We start from the raw sequence: 22,497 nt of genomic DNA, 5'->3' as shown, positions 1-22,497 counted from the left end.
GGCAAGGCTACACAAAACAAGGTGGTTAATAATATTAACAAGGATAGGCGCCGAGCGCCACAGGACTGATAAACAGCGGTGAGAGAAACGCCGCTTTAATTTAAATAAATGAAAACCGCTTACCTGAATGAAAACAAGCCGGCCTCCAGCGGTGAGGACACCGCCCCGGAGGGCTAATCAGCTAACTCCACCGAGCGAGGGCGCTCAGCTTACGGAGTAATAAATCAATACGAATATAACGACAAGAAGAAAAGAGTTGGTGGACTTAGCGCAGTTTCTTGGAGGATGCATAAGCACAGCCCCAACCCTACGGGTAATGAAACTACCACAGCGCTCTGTCCAAATTTCAATCCAACTCGCAACCTGCAAACGCGAGAAGATGTAAGAGGTCACTTCCTGGGTTTACCGGTCTTTTATGCCGGGGTCACGGGGTGACGTCACCCAGGTCACACGTGACTTTGTTGTTACTATTACTCGACCTGCACGTTCGTGTGATGGATATCCATGTGCTGAAAGCACCGCCTCTGGCGGTCAGTAGAAACGAAATAGAACCTTTATTTTTAAATACATTTCTGAGTGGATAGTATCTCCATCCTTGGAGTCTTGTATGCTGCATAAATAGGAATCAAAAAATATTTTGAGAGTTAAACTCGACCACAAATTTGGCATTGGAGCTGCCCCGCTGAGCCAGCCAGCCCTGAGCGCGTGACGTCACTGCGGAAACCGGTTTTAAGGCCGAGGCCTTTGACAGCTATAGACCAAAGTCATATAAATAAAAATGTATGGTGAAAGTAAGAAATACCGTTACCGACTTGCTCAACTAAGACTGATTTGACTTCATTGATTGTGGGTTGACTCATTAAAACAGGATAGGTGTTATAACTTATGCAACATACATGTACATGCATCTATTCATTCTCATCTCATTATCTCTAGCCGCTTTATCCTGTTCTACAGGGTCGCGGGCAAGCTGGAGCCTATCCCAGCTGACTACGGGCGAAAGGCGGGGTACACCCTGGACAAGTCGCCAGGTCATCACAGGGCTTACAGATAGACACAGACAACCATTCACACTCACATTCACACCTACAGTCAATTTAGAGTCACCAGTTAACCTAACCTGCATGTCTTTGGACTGTGGGGGAAACCGGAGCACCCGGAGGAAACCCACACGGACATGGGGAGAACATGCAAACTCTGCACAGAAAGGCCCTCGCTGGCCATGGGGCTCGAACCCAGGACCTTCTTGCTGTGAGGCGACAGCGCTAACCACTACACCACCGTGCCGCCCACATGCATCTATTTTCACTGATAAAACGTAAAAGGCTCATTAAATAATTAGATGAACTGAGACAATCACATTCTGAAGCAAATTAAATAAATCTTAGACCGGTAACTTAAATACACAATACAAGTTACATGTATTAATCTAAATGCAGGTAAACGTGTTTTTGTTGTTTTGTATCCAAATGAGAGTCGGAGCTTACCCGTCTGCATTCTCGCTTCTTGAAGGCCGATCTTGTGGCCGATTGTTTTGAAACAATCTAGCGTTCAGTTGTTCATTCAGTTCTCCATTCATTCGCTTCTTCCACGTAAGGGCGAGATGGCAACAATATCCAGTTTAGAAATCAGACAGCTGCTCCATTCATTCTCCCTTTTCTCCATACCGAGTACTCCACCATTACTGCTCGGCTCAGGCAATTACTAAAACCCGGGACTGGACATCGCCGGTTTTAGAAACAACTGCAGGGAGGTCACTGCCTGAGCAATAATATGTCACGTCCCATTCCATTCTGGGTTTTACCAACAACCCTCAGCTCAAACTGTGGAAGAGCTGGTGCCCCTGAACTTACTTTCCTTTTTAAAAAAAATTATTTTTCCTTTTCTCATAGTTTTATTTAATTGTTGATACCGCACCCGCTTTCAAAACGGGCTTACAGCCAATGCTCCTCAACAGATCAGAGGTTTCGTACGAGTCTTCAGTAAAATGTGCAGAGCAGAGGAGAGACCACTTCGTAGGCGCCCAATGTGCCTGTGAACTTCTCGCAAAATGCATCCAAATCTTTGCAGTTTGAACATTTTTGGGCCATGAATGCAACATAAATCCACCTTCTGTCATGTTGCTGCACCAGCCAGCAACACATCTACATGGCATGGTGATAAATTAGCTCAAAATGGAAGCTGGAAGTTGCAGTTAGCTCTGTTTTTTAGTATAGCGGAAATGGCGATGAGACCGATAGCCTTCCTGCTGTGACGTTACAGACGTCAAGGTCATTCACTCAGGCCGCTGCCTATATGAATCATTTTAAAATCATAAATATTACGATATTAGATTTATTGTTAATGCTTAAAACTATTCCTGTGCCATTCTTGGGGTCTCAAGGCATTTATAAACAAAAAAAATGAGGCCATGGTTCTGCGTATCTCCTTTAAGCAGGTTAATTGAAACACAGCGACTCTTCACTCCTCACCTTAATAGTGTCCACAGTCTGTTTCAGCTCCTGCACCTCCTTCTGCTTCTCCTGGATCCTCTGCTGGGATTTCATCTGCTGCTCCTTTAGCTCATTCTGAGAACAAATAAAAAACATTTTAAATACATTTCATCATCTTCTACACAATTATAACCAAAAAGAAGAAAGAAAAAAAAAAAAGAAAAAAAACACTAAACAAGTCAATAAAAACATTTCAATAAAAACTAGAAATATCGCCTCGAGAACTAACTAAAATTAAAAGACACCCAAAATGAAGTGACTTCTATCTTCATATTTTTGCACCACTTATGATATTATAAGTTTAGTTTTCTGTGAAAATGTCAACTGATTGATATTTCAATGTTATTTGTGTGACAGAAACATCAAGGTAGTTCAGCAATATTCTCTGGAGTGAAACTGTTGAAAAGGCAGCTGTGACTTTCAATGGGATTCACAGACAGACTGATCTGAGAAAAACGCGATGAGTGCTTCCGGGAATGCGAAAGAGCCGCCAGATTCATTGCAACTGGCATTTGGTGGACTGGGGTGCGATCATGGATTGAAAGGAGTTCTAGATGAGTGTGAAACTAATGATTTGGAGGAGTTTTCAGAAGAGAATGACAGTGAGAGTACTATAAAAGTGAAGGTGAAGATAAGTCAGGTAAATGGAATTTGGTTCAAAGAGCATCGAAGAAAAGAAAGGTGAAAGCTAAACAAGATGAAGCGAAAAGATCGAGGACTGATGTTAAAGTTGTGATCTGATTTCAAACCCCTTGTATACTAAACCCATTGAAAGTCAGTGAAGCCATTTATAGGCAAGTAGGTGAAGTTCGCTCCATCACAACGTTAAAAGATGGTAACCTGTTAGTCGTTTGTCAAGATAGAGATCAGAGAATGGGATTAATGAAGCTTAAAACTTTACTGGGGAAACACGTTAAAGCCCAAGACTGGGAAGAAAGAGGTAAAGTAATGGCGGTGATATCAGGTGTATCGACTGACTTGTTAGAGGACGATATTAAAAGCAATGTTAAAGGAGTTAAAATCAACAAAGTCAAGCGTTTGCCAGTAATTAGGAATGGAACTAAAGGACCAAGTTTGTCTGTCTTGTTAGTGTTGGATGAGGTTAAGATGCCTGAGCGGATCATGATTGGATATTTAAGTTATATGACGAGGCCTTACATCCCCCCACCAATTAGATGCTTTAAATGTCAGCGATATGGACACATTTCTTCTGTGTGCAAGTCAAAGCCTAGGTGTGCTAGATGTGGAGGCGAACATGAATATGGTAAATGTGAGGAAGGACCAAAAATCAAGTGCTGTAACTGTGGAGGTGAACACAGTGCGGCCTATAAAGGGTGTGAGATGTATAAAAGAGCAATTCAAGTGCAAAGTGTTAAGGTGAAAGAGAGCGTTACTTATGCCGAAGATATTAAAAAGGTTGACAAAGAAAACCAAGCAAAATCAAGAGTTAAAGGAAGTATGACTCCTGTAGTTTTACCCCCCGAGTCAAACTCAAACGACTCTGAAATGCTGTAAAGTAACTGAAGAGACTTTAATTGTGGATAAGAAAAATTGATTTAATAATATATGGATACCTAGCAGTGCGTAAAGACAGGGATACTGCAGGAGGTGGAGTGGCCACATTTATTCAGCAGGGATTTAATTACAGAGCTTTAAATATAGAGGTTGAAGCAGTTCTGGTTGAGATTTGGGTCGGTAAAACTAAGATTAAAATTATGAACTTTTATAACCCTGGTAAAAGAATCTTGAGAGAGATGCTAGATGGTATGTCTCATCTCATCTCATTATCTCTAGCCGCTTTATCCTGTTCTACAGGGTCGCAGGCAAGCTGGAGCCTATCCCAGCTGACTATGGGCGAAAGGCGGGGTAGACCCTGGACAAGTCGCCAGGTCATCACAGGGCTGACACATAGACACAGACAACCATTCACACTCACATTCACACCTACGGTCAGTTTAGAGTCACCAGTTAACCTAACCTGCATGTCTTTGGACTGTGGGGGAAACCGGAGCACCCGGAGGAAACCCACGCAGACACGGGGAGAACATGCAAACTCTGCACAGAAAGGCCCTCACCGGCCACGGGGCTCGAACCCAGGACCTTCTTGCTGTGAGGCGACAGCGCTAACCACTACACCACCGTGCTGCCCTGAGTTAAACTCAATCATTACAAATATATTATGAGTCAGCAGAAGAGGTTCTTGGCAAATCTTCTGGGATGAGGAAAAAGAGAATGGTACCATGGTGGTCAGATGATTGTAAGGAAGCAATTAAAGCTAGAAATAAAGCTTTCAAAATTGTTAAATCAAACTATTCCTATACCAATTTAATGGAATACAAAAAAAAAAACCTTCAAAAGGTTAAAAGAATTAAAAGAAGATAAAAGGAAATATTGGCATGATTTCTGTTCTAAAATAGGGGCGGAAGTCAAAGTGGATGATATTTGGAGCATGATTAAAAAGATGGGAGGCATTAAGGCCTCTGCATGCTCTTGCGACAAGGCTTTCACAGATAGCTTTTCGCAGACAGTTGTAATTTATCGTTGAGCGGGGAGTAATAGGCGTGCGCGATGTTATTCACCGCCACAACGCAAGGGGGCGCGAAGTCGCGAAATTGCTAGGAGTAGTTGGTGGGTGTGGTTAGTGGAGTGTTTATCTTCCGGTTACTGAGCAATAGGTCATTCAACACCGCTGTCCTTATAATGACTAGAACTGGAGTCGTATAGATGTACGTACTTCCTCGATCAACCGCTCTTCGTGCTGCTCCATCTTTGCTCGTGTTTTTAAAAATGGTGGTCGTGAAAACAAACCAAACCGGGGAAGTAGGGAAGCGGAAGTGCATGTACAGCGGATGTAGAGTGGACCAATCAGAGCCCTCTTGTCTGTGATGCTGTCTGCGATGCTGTCTGCAGTGGTCACAAATTTTGGGAGGTGCGCGCAGAGCGTCTGCGAAGTGGGGGGGCTTCGCAGACGCCATCTGCGAGGACTGGGTTGTCAGCATAAATTGGCCCTTAGAAGGGAGTTTTCCTTACCTGTGATTAAAAACAATGATGTGGAGGCAGTAACTCATCAAGAGAAAGCAGAGATGCTTGCGAAAGGTTTTGTTAAGGTTCATAGTTCACAGAACTTAACTGATGATGAATTGTCTTGGAGAGTTAAAGTAATAGATGAGAATAGAGGATTACTGGAAAAGCAGGTAATAAGTGAGAGTGTACTTGATAAGGATTTTACATTATTTGAGCTTAGGAGAGAGTTAAATGGGGTTAGGAACACTTCACCAGGGAAAGATGGTATATGTTATAAAATGATTAATGAAGTCAATGATGTGGCTAAAAATGTAATTTTAAGTCTTTTTAATAAGATTTGGGAGCAAGGTAGATTGCCTTTGTGTTAGAAACATTCTGTAGTGGTTCCGATTGGAAAACCAGGGAAGGATAAAACTGAAGTTAAAAGTTATAGGCCAATAGCATTAACATCTAATTTATGTAAGATTATGGAAAGAATGATCACTAGAAGGCTAGTGTATGAAATTGAAAAAAAGAGGTCTTGTCTCCCCACACCAGAGTGGGTTCCGTAGTGGACGTACTACAATGGACACTATTGTATGTTTAGAAAATGAAATAAGGAAAGCACAAGTCAATAACGAATCAGTTTTAGCAACATTCTTTGATAGAGAGAAAGCGTATGATATGCTATGGAAGGAGGGGTTGTTAATTAAGCTGAATAGGATGGGTATTGGTGGCAAGATGTTTAACTGGATTAGAGACTTCCTCAAGGACAGAACAATAGAAGTAAGAGTTGGGGTTAACTTCTCTAACATCGATTCAATAGAAAATGGAACATCTTAAGGTAGTGCATGCAGTCCAGTACTGTTCAACATTATCATTAATGATGTTTTTAATGAAATAGATGACATTAGAATCAATAGAGCATTATATGCTGATGATGGAGCTTTGTGGATAAAAGGACAAAATATTGATATTAGAACTAAAATGCAATTAGCTATCAACAAGGTAGAAAAATGGGCACGTGAGTGGGGTTTTCATTTGTCTGTAGAAAAGACTCAATTTATTTGTTTTTCAAAGAAAAGAGTAAGTCCCACTAGAGCTTAAGTTGTATAACCAATCCTTAGAGCAAGTGAATATTGTTAGGTACTTGGGAGTTTGGTTTGATGTCAAGTTAACATTGAAGGAACATATTCAGAAAATAACTGAGAAATGCAAAAAGGGCATTAATGTTTTGAAATGTTTATCAGGGTACAACTGGGGAGCCTCAGGGATGTCCCTTAAAAGAATTTATATTACACTGATAAGATCAGTTTCAGATTATGGCTGTATTGTGTATCTTTCAGCATCTAAGACATTGCTTAATGAACTCAATAGAATGCAGGCTAAAAGTCTCAGGACATGTTGTGGTGCATTTAGAACTTCTTCCATACCAGTGTTGCAAGTAGAATCAGGAGAAATGCCCTTAAGCCTCAGACATCTTAAGTTGAGTATGGCTTACTGGATTAATTTAAATGGACATGAGGCAACACACCCTACTAAAAAAGTTCTCAGTGAGTATTGGGAGTATGGCAGATCCCAGATTTGTAGCTTTGGATGGGATGGTAACAAATTAGCAAGTCAATTGGGAATAGATAATATCATTTGTAGTAAGACTGTGCCCCTGGTAACAACTCCACCTTGGTTGTTTTGCTCCCCTACGGTGATCAAGGAAACCAAAGAGATATCTAAATCTGGAGGAGTGGATCAGAACGTAGAGCAATATTTAGGAAGTAGGTACTATAATACAACACAGGTTTATATAAATGCATCTAAAGATTCAGAGGGTAAAACAGGTATTGCAGTTTATATCCCTGATTACAAAATCTCTATTAAAAAGAGAACATCAGATCATCTGTCTATATTTGCAGCTGAAATGACAGCCATTATTATTGCATTACAGTGGATAGAAGAAACTAGGTCCCCTAAAGCAGCTATTTGTTCTGATTCTGCGTCATCTCTCACATCCGTTCAAAGTGGAGAATCGTCATGTCGACAGGACTTATTGAATGAAATTAATATCTTATTTGCAATCAGTCAACAGGGAATATCAATCCAGTTTGTATGGGTTCCAGCCCATAAAGGAGTTGGTGGCAATGAGGAAGCAGACAAGCTGGCAAAAGAGGCAACCAAAGAAGAGGAGGTTCAGTTAAGTATTCCACTCAGTAGATCAGAAGTTAAAGTGCATATTCTGGACCAATTTAGGTTTTTTTTATATGAAAGTATGTCCCTTTACACACTCATCCAGAAGGGTAATTTTGCACAAGGCCATCTGTCTACAGCAGAAAAAAAATAAAATAACCAAATGCATCTGGAAAAATCCCAAGGGAGTCTGGAGCCAAAATCGTGACGTCACCTGCGGAAGCAGCGGCAGGCTGTGAGAGCTTGCACGGTTTCAGTGCACAGCCTGTGTAGACCAAGCGCTCCCATTTCTCTCTCACTGTCCTGTCTTTTGGAAAACGATGAGTACTAATTCCATCAAGATTGGTGTTGCTACACCCTCCTACGATACATCTATGAACCATTTTAATAGTTACGCGATAACGTTGAAGAAATTTGCAGAAAACCACCAGGTCATCTTCTCAGAAACAAACCAGTGCTGATGTAGAATTCAGAGGGAGGCGTCCCGCAGATGACATCACGAAAATCAATGTTTCCCGGGAAATTCAAATGCCAAATTTTTTCCAGAGGCGGACCAATTCGCCTCAAATGGCTTGATTTCAACTGAATTTTTCTGGTATGGTGCAAGGTGTTAAATAAAAAATAAAATAAAATAAAAAATAAAAAAAAGCAGAATGTTACAGATATTTGACCAAATTTTAATATAAAATAGGAGAATTACATTGATCTTGTTCCTGAATTTACCTGTGATATGCACTTTAAGGTACTCATTAAACAGAGTTAACATATGGCAAGCTGAATGGGATAAGGAGAAGAAAGGTAGACACTTATAATATACAAAAAGATCTCTCAAGTAGCAAACCGAGTTACCCAAACAGACAGGAGGAGGTTTGGTTTACAAGACTGAGAATAGGCCATACTGGATTAAATAACAGCTTATACGTTGTGAACAAACATCCATCTGGAAAATGTGAACTTTGTGGAGTGAGAGAGGATATAGATCATGTTCTTTTAAGGTGCTTAAAATTCTACAGACAAAGAGAAAAACTGAAGAGGGAAGTGAACGCAGTCAAGAAAGCCTTTTCTTTAGACACCTTATTAGGTGAGCCGAGATCAGAAAACATCACTTGTGCTATGATAACATTTATCAAAGAAACAAAATTAGCAAATAGGATTTAGTTTGTTGTTTTTCTTTTTTATTCAATTTTTTCTTTGAAATGCCATCCATTTGATTGCACCTCAGTCCAGTAGATGGCGGTAATACACTTTGCTTGTAAACTGCCATAAAACCTGACAGAAGAAGAAGAAGACTGATCTGAGAGCAGTGCGCGTCATCACTGTTCCCTTTTATTTCTCAGTGAGTTTAGAGGGGGGAGACATGCACAGTGCACATCTGGATTCATGGGAGTTATTTATTTGTTCAGGTTTACTTCTTTAAGGTGCTGTGTGTACATTCAAAACCACACCCAATTCCACCGGATTAGGAGCGCAGGTGGCCAAGTGGTTAGAGCGCTTGACCGCTAAGCGAACGGTCCCTGGTTCGAGCCTCGGCTCGACGGGGATCTGGGGCTCGCTCCCTGTCCACCCAGCAGTGAATGGGGACCTGGTGGAAACACTGGGGAAGTTAAAGGCGGCGAGGAAAGGAACTGGCCACCCTACCTCACTATGCCGATGGCCCAGGACAAGTGCGCTCTCTAACAGGCACTCCCCCAATGTACGAAAACGTATATGGGACTCCCCTTTGCTTTTTTTTTGCCACCGGATTAAAGGAACCATCAGTGAACATTGGGATTGAACTTCATCAATCTAGTGAATGTTGACATTAACGCCGAGTTTTGACCAAAATCTCTGCAGAGATTTGAACTTTCCAGAATTGGGATCATTCATCCCAAAGTAGTTCTCAGAAATGGACCACAAATCCACTCACATTCAGAAAGATAAAGATTTTTTTAACCTGTAGATCATTAAATGTTATGAAATATGATATCCAGTTACAGAGCATTAACACAGTCACGTGAGCACTTTAGCTGTAAAATGCTGGAAGAAGGTTGTTGGCCGTTTAAAGCAAACTGACATCTCACATTTCTTTACATATTATTGTTTGGCTAGAAATAAAAATTTACTTCACAGAGAATGACAGTCAGAGAACCAATTAAATCCACTGAACAGAAATTAGAATAGAAATAGAATTTGTATAAAATGACTTGGAAAAGAAGAATGATGTCCAGTTCTCACCTGTTTTTCATTTCTTTCTGCTTTAGCTGCAATGGTATCATGGCCTCTGTGCTGATCCATTGTACACAAATAACAGATGAAGCTTTGGTCAGTACGACAGAAGATCTCGATCAGTTTGTCGTGTTCAGAGCAAATCTTCTCTTGGAGCTCTGCACAGGCTTCAACTAACTTGTGCTTCTTAAAGGCAGGAGACTGATAGTGAGGTTTAAGATGAGCTTCACAATAGGAGGCCTGACACACCAGACAGGACTTGACGGCTTTGTATTTTCTCCCAGTGCAGGAATCACACTCCACATCTCCAGGTCCAGCGTAACAGTGAGCAGGAGAAGCAGCTTGGAGTTCAGTCTTCTTCAGTTTCTCCACCACTTCAGCCAGCATGTTGTTCCTGCACAGAACAGGCCTTGGGGTGAAAGTCACTCTGCACTTGAGGCAGCTGTAGACGCCCTTCACATCCTCCTGATTCCAGCAGCCATTAATACACACCTTACAGAAACTGTGTCCACAGGGAATAGTCACAGGATCCTTCAGGAGATCCAGACACACTGGACAGCTGAACTGATCCACTGAAACACCAACCTCTGCCATTTTCCTGTACTGAGAGAGAGAGACTCTGAACTTTCTGCTGAGTTTCGTTTTCTCTGAAATGAACTTCCTGTTTGTGTTCTGTGTGGCAGAGAGAGAGAGAGAGAGAGAGAGAGATCCTTTTTTGTAATGTGTAAGGCGTGGCCTGGCTATGTTAGCAAATTGCTGTTCAGTGTGAAGAGATTTGAAACAGTGTGTGTGTGTGTGTGTGTATTTCCTACAGGGCGTATAGACTTGAACAATCTTACCAGTGATCGTTTAAATGAACAATGAACACATCTCTCTCTCTCTCTCTCTCTCTCATGAACAGGATTCTGACGTGATTAATTGATCTGACCATCCATCCATTCTCTGTAACTGTAATTTAAAAACATTTTATATTGAATTTGTTGTAATGTTCGCACATAGTTTACTTACATTATGTTTAAATTTCTGATCCCATTCTGAAACCATAATAATCTAAAACTACAAAATGGTCAAGCAGTAAAAATAAAATGATCAAAAAATGCCCAAGGATAAGATGAAAAAGCAGAAGGGGAAAAGTAAGTACCGTATTTTCCGGACTATACGTCGCTCCGGAGTTTAAGTCGCATCAGCCAAAAAATGCATTATGAAGACGAAAAAAACATATATACGTCGCACCGGACTATAAGTCGCACTTTTTTGAAGGGTTATTCTATCCATAGAATCTGTGACTCTGTCTGATAAGCGGCGCATGGTTACTGCGCGACTGCATTGCTTATTTAATAACCGAACAGCTGAGCAGTGATAACGCGCCCTTTGCCCTGTAAGTAGCCTCGTCTGATTATTTTAAATATCTACTACTATCTTTAATACTATCACTATCGTTATTACTAATAGCCTATATTATTATTATTATTATTATAACTAATATTAGTAACCTATTACTGATGCATTAATCAGTTTGCTTTTAGAATATTTTTACCGGTAGGGCTTATTATCGCCCCATGGCTCTTTCATCTGTGTTATTAAAGCTGTAGTCATCATCGAGGAGAGTCATTCTTCATTTTTGTCGAATTTTATTTCATTAAATCAGAGGTCAAGTAGGCTATAGGTATATCATCTCCAAAGACAACCGTCTAGTGAAAAAAAACAACAACCGCTTTTAAATCCCCTACTTAAATCCTTAAAAAGAGTAATTTAACTCATGTCTTGTGTGATCTGATCTCCAATGGTGAAATAAACCGGTTGTGATATGAGTAGTCTGTTATTTTAGAAGATAAATTTAATATATAGCCTAATAAAAATATTTTATAACATATCACGACATATTACTGTCTGTAACTGTTCGTCACTAAAGCGTTTTCTAAGATCATAATGTCTGATATTATTATTATTTTACACACACAATAAGCGCGTGTGCGTAAAGTTATAGTAAACCATCCCCCACCTTTTTTTTTTTTTTTTTGAGTCGCCGGACCCACCCACCTCCTGCGACCTCCCACTTCACAAATTAAGCACTGCCTAAAATCATTACATAACTTATTTAAATAACTATAGGCCTATCATTAATAATAAAACACAGGTCAATCAAGTTTATCAAGCTGATGATTTCACTCCAAATCAGCAAATCCATTGAATTCCTCATCCTCGGTGTCGCTTCTGAGCAACTCTGCCAACTCCAGCGGCAGATGAAGCGCCGTTTCCTCTTCTTCTGCGTGGCTGTCGTCAGACTCAGCATCAGCTCCAGTTATTCCGCGGTGAAAAAAAAACATATATACGTCGCACCGGAGTATAAATCGCATGGCTAGCCGAACCATGAAAAAAAGTGCGACTTATAGTCCGAAAAATACGTACATTCTAAAAATAAATCTATAAATACCTCAACAGTGGAAGTGTTTTTGATCAAAATTAAAAAATAAAAATTTCTCCTCTCATCTCATTTCCTGACTTCTTGTTCACATCCATTTAACACATTATACTAAAATTAAAGTCAGAAATGGCCCTGATGCTGCTCCTGAAGATCTTTCCAACACGTCGTTGAAAAATGACAAACACCAACACCAGTCTCGTCCTTTTGTAAGTTAAAGAAGGTTTATTGCAGAAACAGACACATGGTGATGAGTTCAGCACACCACTCATACCGTCCCTTTGTTCTCAAATCTATATATACTCTTTACTAGATAAAAAGGAGACATCTATTGCAATTACATGCCGGAGCGTGATCAGCTCTAAAGCTGATTGGATCTTCTCTAATCGCTGGTTTGTACGCACATCTGCTACGCACATAACGAGCATGATAAGATTAACATGTTGCGGTGCTGAATGTTCTGAGTCGTTAGTCCTTGAAGAGGAAACGCTCAGTGAAAAGGAAAATTACAAAACAGCGTGACACTAAAATTTACTCGACAATTCCCCCTTTTATCATGTAAATGAGAACATTAAATCTATAATACTGTCATACAGGGTTCACCTACTGGTTACTGTCCAGTCTGTGGCAGTAGTCAGTTAATAAACTATGTGGTATTGGGTGTTTTCTATAGAAGTCTCGACACCTAAGGCACTTAGTCCTGTTCCCTAAATCAGCTAGGTATCATACGCTAGTGTCTGTGTAGTCAGAATGGATTCTTTCAGCTATCACCATGTGATTTAAATGATCAGTTAATATGTCATGAACCCAGTTAACAGTTTGATCTCTATCTTATTTTTCCAGCTGAGAAGTCTGCCCCCTGGAGTACCTGTAGTGTCAGACACTGCTCCTGTAATCTCATCTCATTATCTCGTGCATTAATCTCCGTCACTGGACAAACTAGCAAATACTACTTATACCATGTATGAGGTTCACAATTAGGTACAGAATGAAGAATGTGTTGGAATGCACAGTCTGTCATGTGGCTGTGTGTGTCGATGTGTCGTTGGTCCCCCTAAGGGGCTCTTGATAGCAGAGTGTCCACTCACGGTGCGACGAGGCCCCCTGAGGGCTTCTTGAATGCTGTCTTAATCTCCTTCCTGTACCAGGGCCTCCTTGTGCTGCTTGTCTGTTGGTTCAGGTACTCTTCTGCAGTGGCTGGCGTGTACCCATGTGGCTCTGTTGTCCACTTTTACAGCTGACTGTGTGGTGAGCAGCACTTGGGATGGTCCCGTCCACCTGGGCTTGTTCCACTTCGTCCCTCTGAAGTCCTTTATCACCACTCCATCACCAGATTTCAGGCCATGCAGTGGTCCCAGCACCGGGACTGGTAAGGCTGATCTCACCCGTTTGTGAATATTATTCAGAGCAGAAGAGAGGGTTGCACAGTAATTCAACATCACATAAGGAAAGGTCAGGGCATCCTGGTGTAATGGGACCTATCCCTGTGTTTGGGGGTCTTCCAAACAATATCTCTGAGGGGCTCAAACCATGTTTTGGTCTTTCTCTCATTCTCATCTGCATTAATACTATGGGTAGGACCTTTGTCCACCCTAGTCCTGTTTCAGCACAGCATTTGCTCAGTTTATTTTTCAATGTCCCATTCTACCATTCCTCCATTAGCAGGGTGGTATGCACAATGTTGTCTTAAGTCTATTCCCAGATAATTACCCAATTGTTTTAACGCCTGGCTTATAAATGGCATGCCATTATCACTGGAAATCTTCCTTGGAATGCCCCATCGGGGAATTATATCCCATAGGCCTTGGCCACCGCGGCTGAGTCCTTTTTTGCTGTACGGAAAACTTCTATCCACTTGGAGAATATATCAACAATCACCAAGCAATACCTTTTCCCCCTCACTAGGTGAGAGTAGGCCGGTCGCGATATTCGATATACCGACTTATCGTACGGTAAATCAACATGAACTCGGTAATTTTTTTTACTGCGATTTTGGCATTTGCGCACTGTTAATCAACACAGGGAAGTCGCCAGAGTATTAGCTTGACCCACTGACTGAATAAAACACTGCGCTGTTTTCGGTCATCTCACATGGCTCTCTGTCAGAGGCGGGGCCTCCCAGCATGCAACAGTTATCCAGCCAGGGGATCCACTGAATGGGGAAAAGACAATAACATGTTGCTCTGTTGTACAGACCACAGGCGTAGAATTGGGTATGGGCTAGGGCTGTGCGGATAGATGATGCCATCGTCCATTGACGATGGTGGTCATCCATCACGATGGAGAGCCACCATCGTGATACCACGCCCCCTCCTGTCATAAACATGCATATACGGTATCATCTGGGCCTATTTAACCTAAAAAGTTAGTTTTTTGTTAGTTTAGTTAGTTAGTTTTGTTTAATATATAACAAATATATATATATATATATATATATATATATATATATATATATATATATATATATATATATATATACACACACACACACACACAATTATATAAATCATTATAAAGTAATATCCTATTACCGCTTGTTCACGTAGGCTATGGTGCAGGGACGTGCTAGTGAACATAACGTGGTTACACAAATACAGTATGCTACTAATAATAAATTTCGACTTCATTTTTTAGCCTACACTATACTTTTAATGTAAAATTTGTCATGTTGTTCAAACAAATAGCCACTATTAACGACTTCAGTCGGGAAATATTGCACCTTATCAAACGGCAGTGAAGCGCAGACTTCGGCAGAAGTCAAATAACTTTAATCTGGTAAATAGGCCTACTTTCAGACACAAAATGGTCCACTCTAAGCCATAATGTCAAACCAAATGGAAGAATGAAGGTGATTCTGATAAATGTAAAGACAGTAAAAAAAAAATATTAAATTATGATTTTAAAAGCGGCTGCAATAATTCAAACACTAATAAATTGGAAAAATTAGCGCGTTCAAGTGCGCACTAAAGGCCGAAATGCATCTTCAATTGATATGGTGTAAATAAACAATGAGTAATAGCTTAAGTGTAGTTTCTTCTCATAGTTTGAATACTAGTCTTTCATTGTTAGAGCAGATTAATATCTTGCCGTGATCAGTGAGTGCTCGGGGAGGTTCATTTCCACCTGCGCTTTGCGCAGCTCATTTCTCCGAAGCCAGCTGTGCGCAAACGCAGTGTTGACTGCTCGGCAAACTCCAAACGCTCGGTCTGTACTGGCCCTCTGTTGCGCAAGCGAGTTGGTTATGGCCAGGTTCAAATTGTGCCCAAAACAACTTAGGCTACGTTTACATTAGACCGTATCTGTCTCGTTTTCTTCGCGGACGCACTGTCCGTTTACATTAAACCCCCTGGAAAAGCCAGGAAACGGGAATCCGCCAGCGTCCATGTATTCAATCCAGATCGTGTCAGCTCCGGTGCTGTGTAAACATTCAGAATACGCGAATACGCTGTGCTGAGCTCTAGCTGGCGTCTCATTGGACAACGTCACTGTGACATCCACCTTCCTGATTCGCTGGCGTTGGTCATGTGACGCGACTGCTGAAAAACGGCGCGGACTTCCGCCTTGTATCACCTTTCATTAAAGAGTATAAAAGTATGAAAATTCTGCAAATACTGATGCAAATACTGCCCATTGTGTAGTTATGATTGTCTTTAGGCTTGCCATCCTGCCACTTGCAAGTGGTAAGTGATGTGCGCTGGGATCACACACACAGCGGCTCAGTCCCGAATCGTGGCTTGTTCACTTCACTCGCGCGCTCTGTGAGCTGCGCAGGGCCGGAGTGCGCACCCTCCAGAGGGCACTCGCTGTTCAGGGCGGAGTGATTTGGAGCGCAGGATGCCTGCGGAGCCAAGCGTATCCGCGTATTGGTGTTGCTGTGTGCACGGCTAACAGTTTTAGTGTAAACGCGAATCGTTTTAAGAACATTAATCTGATGATCCGCTGATTCGACGTAATGTAAACGTAGCCTTAACCACGGCCATTTCAATTGCCTGATGGCTGTGACAATATTCACCCCGTTGTTATGCAGGCGATCTTTTTCTCCTCTATTTTCCATTCGGCAAGTGTCTCGCGCAATGCGTCTTGCGCAATGCGTCTTCTAAATTGTCCGCTGAATGTGTCTCTGGCATGAAACTCGTCTGCAGGCATTTGGACTGCATTGCCCACTCTCGGTCCACATAATGTACGGTAGCTGACATATAGGGCATCATGTTGCAGCTGGATCACATATCCGTTGTCAAGGCCAAATATTCCACATCACCTAGCGCTTTTTTTTTCCTTTACGTGCCAAAGCCTCGGATGAGTATCTAATACTTTTAATAATAATAATAATAATAATAATAATATATTTAATAACGTGGTATTAAAATCCCCCCCCCGCCCACGATATCATCGTCCATCACGATGTTTGCACTGTAAACATCGTCGATGCCAATTAAGGGGACATCGCACAGCCCTAGTATGGGCATGCCCCTACCAATATTTCTGATTGAAGAAAAAAAAAATAAAATCCCGCTCTGTGCGCGGTACACAAATGGTTCCTGTAGGTTTCCACTGGGAGAAACACCACACAAATTCGCTCATGAATATTCGCTCTGGGGGCGTGGTCACAAAAACAGCAAGCAGGTTTAGCTACCGTGTCAATTAGCAAGTGCGGTTACAGTGCAGTGACCGGCTGCTAGCTAGCAAACTGTCCTTGAGGAATGTAATGTTAGATTAGCTTGTAAAATGAATCACATAACAGTTTGTATTCAGTGATTGTGGAGATAAGTGCAGACAGGTACCTTGGACAATTGTTTTTTTTTCTCTACTACTATTCAGTCACTATTATACATTGCTGAAACAACACATATGATTGACAAAACTAAATTGAAAAAGCAATATGCCACAATTTTTAAAAAGCCTAATTTTAAAAGTTGCTGTTTTCTCTCCTTCAGCTATGTCACAGCCTCCAAAATGCTCCTGCTTTGCAAAGGTCTTCAGCCTGTGACAGCCCAACACCAACTGACAGTAACCGTGCAGAAAGTAAAGGAATTGGTTGCGGCTCTTTGTTCAGCCATGGACCGAAAATTTCTGCATATGGAGTTCAACATGGTCCTCTCAGGGCCAATTTATGCCGACAACCCAGTCCTCGCAGATGGCGTCTGCGAAGCCCCCCCCCTTCGCAGACGCTCTGCGCGCACCTCCCAAAAATTGTGACCACCACAGACAGCCTCGCAGACAGCGTTGCAGACAAGAGGGCTCTGATTGGTCCACTCTACATCCGCTGTACATGCACTTCCGCTTTGGTTTGTTTTCACGACCGCCATTTTTAAAAACACGAGCGAACATGGAGCAGCACGAAGAGTGGTTGATCAAGGAAGTGAGGAAGTACATACATCTATACAACTCCAGTTCTAGTCATTATAAGGACATTCACCATTGTTATTGGTGTTGAATGACCTGTTGCTCAGTAACCGGAGGATAAACACTCCACTAACCACACCCACCAACTACTCCTAGCGATTTCGCGCCCCCTTGCCTTGTGGCGGTGAATAACATCGCGCACGCCTATACTCCCCGCTCAATGATAAATTACAAATGTCTGCGAAAAGCTATCTGCGAAAGCCTTGTCGCAAGAGCATGCAGAGGCCTTCAGAAACCACATTACTGGATCCTAGGTATAAAAAGTTTGCATTCAGTGACAACAGAGCTGTTGACGAGGCACTTCAGAGAATAACTGCCGAAGCAGCAAAATGCACCCCCAGCAGCTCCACCATTAGAGGGCCAAGTGGAGGAGGAGCCACAAACTCCTGCTGTGTGGAGGCTCTTTGATGAAAGAGCTACAGGAGATGCTGCAAGGAGAAATACTACAGCTGATGTTATAATGGAGATGCGATGTTATCTTGAGGAGCCCCTCATCCAACGAGCAGAAGACCCACTGAGCTGGTGGCAGGCCAAGGCCTCAGTCTTCCCACACCTGGTGGTGATGGAGAGGAGACTGTGCATTGTGGCAACATCTGTTCCTTCAGAGAGAGTCTTCTCAAAAACAGGGCAGATACTAACTGAGAGGAGAAACCGCATCAGCCCATCCAAGCTGAGGCATTTGAGTTTTTTGAATGCCAACCTGCACTGAGGACATACTGTTGGGTTACTGAGTTTGGTTCTGTTTCTGTTCTGGTTCTGTGGATTTGTTTGCAGTGTTTTGTTCATTTGTTTTGCTGTTAAATTAAAAAAGTTTGATTAAGATATTAAACAAAAGTAAAAATGCCTGCTTTTGTAACAGAACAAATACACAAAATTAGGCAATTATAAGGCTTCTCATAAAAACACTAAATGCAAAAGGGTTTATCAACACAAAGCGTTCATATTTGCCAAGTTAGGCTAAAATATGAGGCTACAGATAAAAATAAATTAAGAGCCGTTTGGGAGCCGAAAGAGCCGGCTCTTCTTTGGGAGCCGTGCCACAAGAGCCGGCTCTCTGAAAAGACCCGAACATCCCATCACTAATTACAGCAACGTTGAGGCCTGCCACATTCTACCCAGGAGAGACAAGGAAAGCACTGCCATCATCATGAGATTCATCAATCGGAAACAAAGCTGCATTGCTGAAACAAGGAAGTAAACTGAAAAGGTACAAACGTCTACATCAACGAGCACCTGGCAAAACGCAATGCTGACATCGCCAGAAAAGCACGACATCTGAAGAAAGAAAATAAAAATCTACATGGATCACCAACTGCAAAGTATTCATTAAGCTGAACGGTACACCGGAGGAGGCGAGAGTTCTGGTCATATCGAGGACTTGGACAAATACCAGTGATGGCTATCGGGACTGTACGGTAATCGATACCGACATGACGCTACACCAAACTCAACCATGACACACACCGAAATAACTCTTCATCCATTACTCGGAACACTACTCGGCTAAAGCAAATGCTTGTTGATTATGAAAACCTGGAACTGAAACCACATGAAGTCACTGACCATAAACTATTGGATATAAAAAATGACATCGACCCGGACAATAACTTTTTCTCAACCATTAATAACAATTGCCACCATTACACAGAGGAACAGTACAATCAGTCCACTCAGGCTGTGGGGAAATGATCAATAATACACTTCAACAGCAGAAGCATGGACACTAACTTCAAACACATCAAGAAATACTGAAGTCAGTTTACTCATCCATTCAACATCATTGCCATATCGGAGACCTGGATTGACCTGGAGAAAGGAGTGGATTTCGAACTGGCTGGATATGAATTTAATTCTATAAACAGGAAAAATAAAAGGTGGAGGAGTGGCGGTGTATGTGGACTGTAATTTGAATTATAAGTTAATAGAGGGCATGATAACAGTGATTGATCATTTATTAGAATTTTTAACAATTGAAATTAATATTGAAAAAAAGTAGAAATGTATTAATTAGCTGTATATATAGAGTGCCAGAAACTAGTATAGAGGCGTTTAAGGACTGGGTAGAAAAGACATTTACAGTAGATAATAATAAAAAAAGTTATCTTCATTTGTGGGGATACTAATATTGATCTGTTGAACCCTAATAAGCACAGTATGACTGAGGAATTTATTAATACCATGTACAGTATGAGTCTCCACCCAAAAATTACCAGACCCACCAGAATTACTAACCATAGTGCTACTTTAATAGAGAATATATTTACCAGTGACATAGATAACATAAGTGGAATATTAATCAATGATAGTGATCATCTACCAGTTTTTACAATTTATGACTGTAATTGCAAGAGAAATGTGACAGACCATAAACTTAAGTACAGAAGAGTTAGGACAGAGGAAGCCATGTTTGCATTAAATAATGATTTATTACTGCAAGACTGGGAATCAGTTTATACAGAGAATAGCATTGATAGAGCATATGATAACGTTTTAAGTATATTCAAATTATTATATGATAAGAATTGCCCACTGAAGCAACAGAATACAAAACAAAACTATAATGACCAACCTTGGATTACTAAGGGATTACAAAATGCCTGTAAGAAAAATACTCTATATAGAGAATTTATTAAATTAAGAACCAAAAGAGGCAGAAAATAAAGATAAAAAAATATAAAAACAAGTTAACGAGTATCATAAGGAGATGTAGGAAGGATTATTATGGCAAATTAATAGATAATAGCAAAAATAATATTAAATGAAGATGGAATATATTAAATAGTATTATTAAATATGGCTCTGGACAAATACATTACCCTAAATACTTTAATGACAAAGATATCGAAAATTATAACATGGATGTAGTTGCTAATAGTTTTAATAATGTTTTTTGTTAATGTTGGACCAAGATTAGCTCAAAATATCTCTGATCCGGTAACAAATGCTGATTGTATTGATAATATTATAAAGAGGAATTCTTGTTCAGTTTGATGGCCCTCCCTTGCTGAGTACTATCTCTGCACACAACTAAAAGTGCTCCACTTCGTAGTATCTTGGCTCTTCACATCACCTACCAGTTTGTTTATCGCTTTGGTTAGTTGAATCGGGTTCCATTCACTGAATGCCGCTCCTTCTTGAGTTAGTTTAATTATCACTTTATACTCTTCAACTTGTTTCCCTGCAGCTCCCATGCTTTCATCACTGTCCGTGTCTTCAACACTCACATTTTTCCCTCGTTGCTTCCGCTTCCTTCGTTTACGACTATTTTTAAAAGTTGCAGTCCACCAACCTTCGTCTTTCCCGCCGCCCTCATCCATTCCTCCCAGCTCACTTCCTGATCCGTCACTTCCTCCTGCCATCCTCTGTCCATTCACAATCCAGCCGCATGCCATGACCCCGCCCCCTTCAGATCTCTTCCCTCCTATTTCCTGAAATGGACTTCCTGGTTCTGTGTGGCAGAGAGAGTGGGCGTGGCTTTAAATAGAGCTGCTTTTTTTAAGGCGTGGCCTGGAGAGGCCGTTTTCGGAAAACGAACACAGCGTTTTCCGGATTTTTTCGCCGCCTTCTTTTGTCGCATGTTTTCTGACCAGCTGTAGGGGGGTTGAGGTGTGATCCGGGAGGAAGCAGGATGGCAGGCGAGGATGAGGGAGAAGAAATAGATGGTATGGAGCAAGGCATTGACCCGATACAGGCTAATGAAAGACGCACTGAAGCAGGTGAATTTCAGACGGTCAATCACAACAAGAGAAGGAAGGGACAATCATCTGAATCTGACGAGAGCGGTAGGGAGGAAGGTAAACCAACTGAATTAAAAGTAATACTTCGATTTCAATCCCCGTGTACTGTCAATCCCATAAAGGCCAGTGAAGAAGTTCACAAACTGGTCGGAAATGTTCTTGCAGTCTTGCCTTTGAGAGATGGTAATCTAATGATTGTTTGTCGAGATAGAGACCAGCAACAAGGTTTAATGAAGTGTAAGATGTTCTTGGGGAAAGCGATTAAACCACAGGTGTGGGAAGAGAGAGGAAAAGTTTTGGGGGTGATTTCAGGAGTATCGACCGACATGTCTGAAGAAGAGATTAAAACTAGTGTGAGGGGTGCACGAGTTATTAAAGTGAAACGTCTACCTATCACAAGAAATGGAATTAAAAGTGCAAGTCTGTCTGTTATGCTGGTGATGGATGAGGATAAATTGCCAGACAGGATTAAAATTGGGTATGTCAGTTACAGCGTTAGACCATATATATCCCCCCCCCCCCCCCCCCCCCCCCCCATGAGGTGTTACAGATGCCAAAGATTCGGACACATTGCCGCGGTATGCAGGGCTAAACCCCGCTGCGCCAAATGTGGGGGCGAACATGATTATGGCAAATGCGCTGAAGGTACAAAAATAAAGTGCTGTAATTGTGGGGGCGAACATAGTGCGGCATATAAAGGGTGCGAGGAACACAAAAAAGCAATGCAAGTACAGAATGTGCGAGTAAAGGAGAAATTGTCTTACGCTGAAGCTATTAAGAAAGTGAATAGCAAAGCAAAGCCCATCGCCCGAGTACTTTCTGCCTCCCAGCCTCTACCGCAAACATTTGTTCAAACTCTGAGACACAATGTCAACGACAACACCCTCATTGTAGACAAACGGAAATTTGTTGCATTTGTGGTGGAATGTATTAATTGTTCAGCAACAGTAGAAAGTAGGACACAAAAAACCTATATCATCATACGAGCAGCTAAGAAGTATCTTGGAATGGAAGATCTGTCCTTTGAAGCAATTAATGAAATACTAACAGCAAA

At 41.4% G+C, this 22,497-nt stretch overlaps 1 protein-coding gene across 1 annotated transcript; it reads right to left on the bottom strand.

The window, feature by feature from the left end:
• Positions 1-2,438: 2,438 nt before the first annotated feature.
• On the bottom strand, positions 2,439-20,819 carry LOC132901258 (E3 ubiquitin/ISG15 ligase TRIM25-like). Its single transcript, XM_060943578.1, has 3 exons — positions 20,781-20,819; positions 9,891-10,484; positions 2,439-2,567 (listed from the first exon to the last, which is right to left on the bottom strand). Exons 2-3 carry the CDS (start codon positions 10,473-10,475, stop codon positions 2,439-2,441), a joined length of 714 nt encoding a protein of 237 aa, XP_060799561.1. The 5' UTR covers positions 10,476-10,484; positions 20,781-20,819.
• Between the last annotated feature and the right edge of the window lie 1,678 nt (positions 20,820-22,497).

Source organism: Neoarius graeffei, chromosome 17 (assembly GCF_027579695.1).
Source record: "Neoarius graeffei isolate fNeoGra1 chromosome 17, fNeoGra1.pri, whole genome shotgun sequence".
Lineage (NCBI taxonomy): Eukaryota > Metazoa > Chordata > Actinopteri > Siluriformes > Ariidae > Neoarius > Neoarius graeffei.
This window is presented reverse-complemented; position numbering and strand designations above follow the sequence as displayed.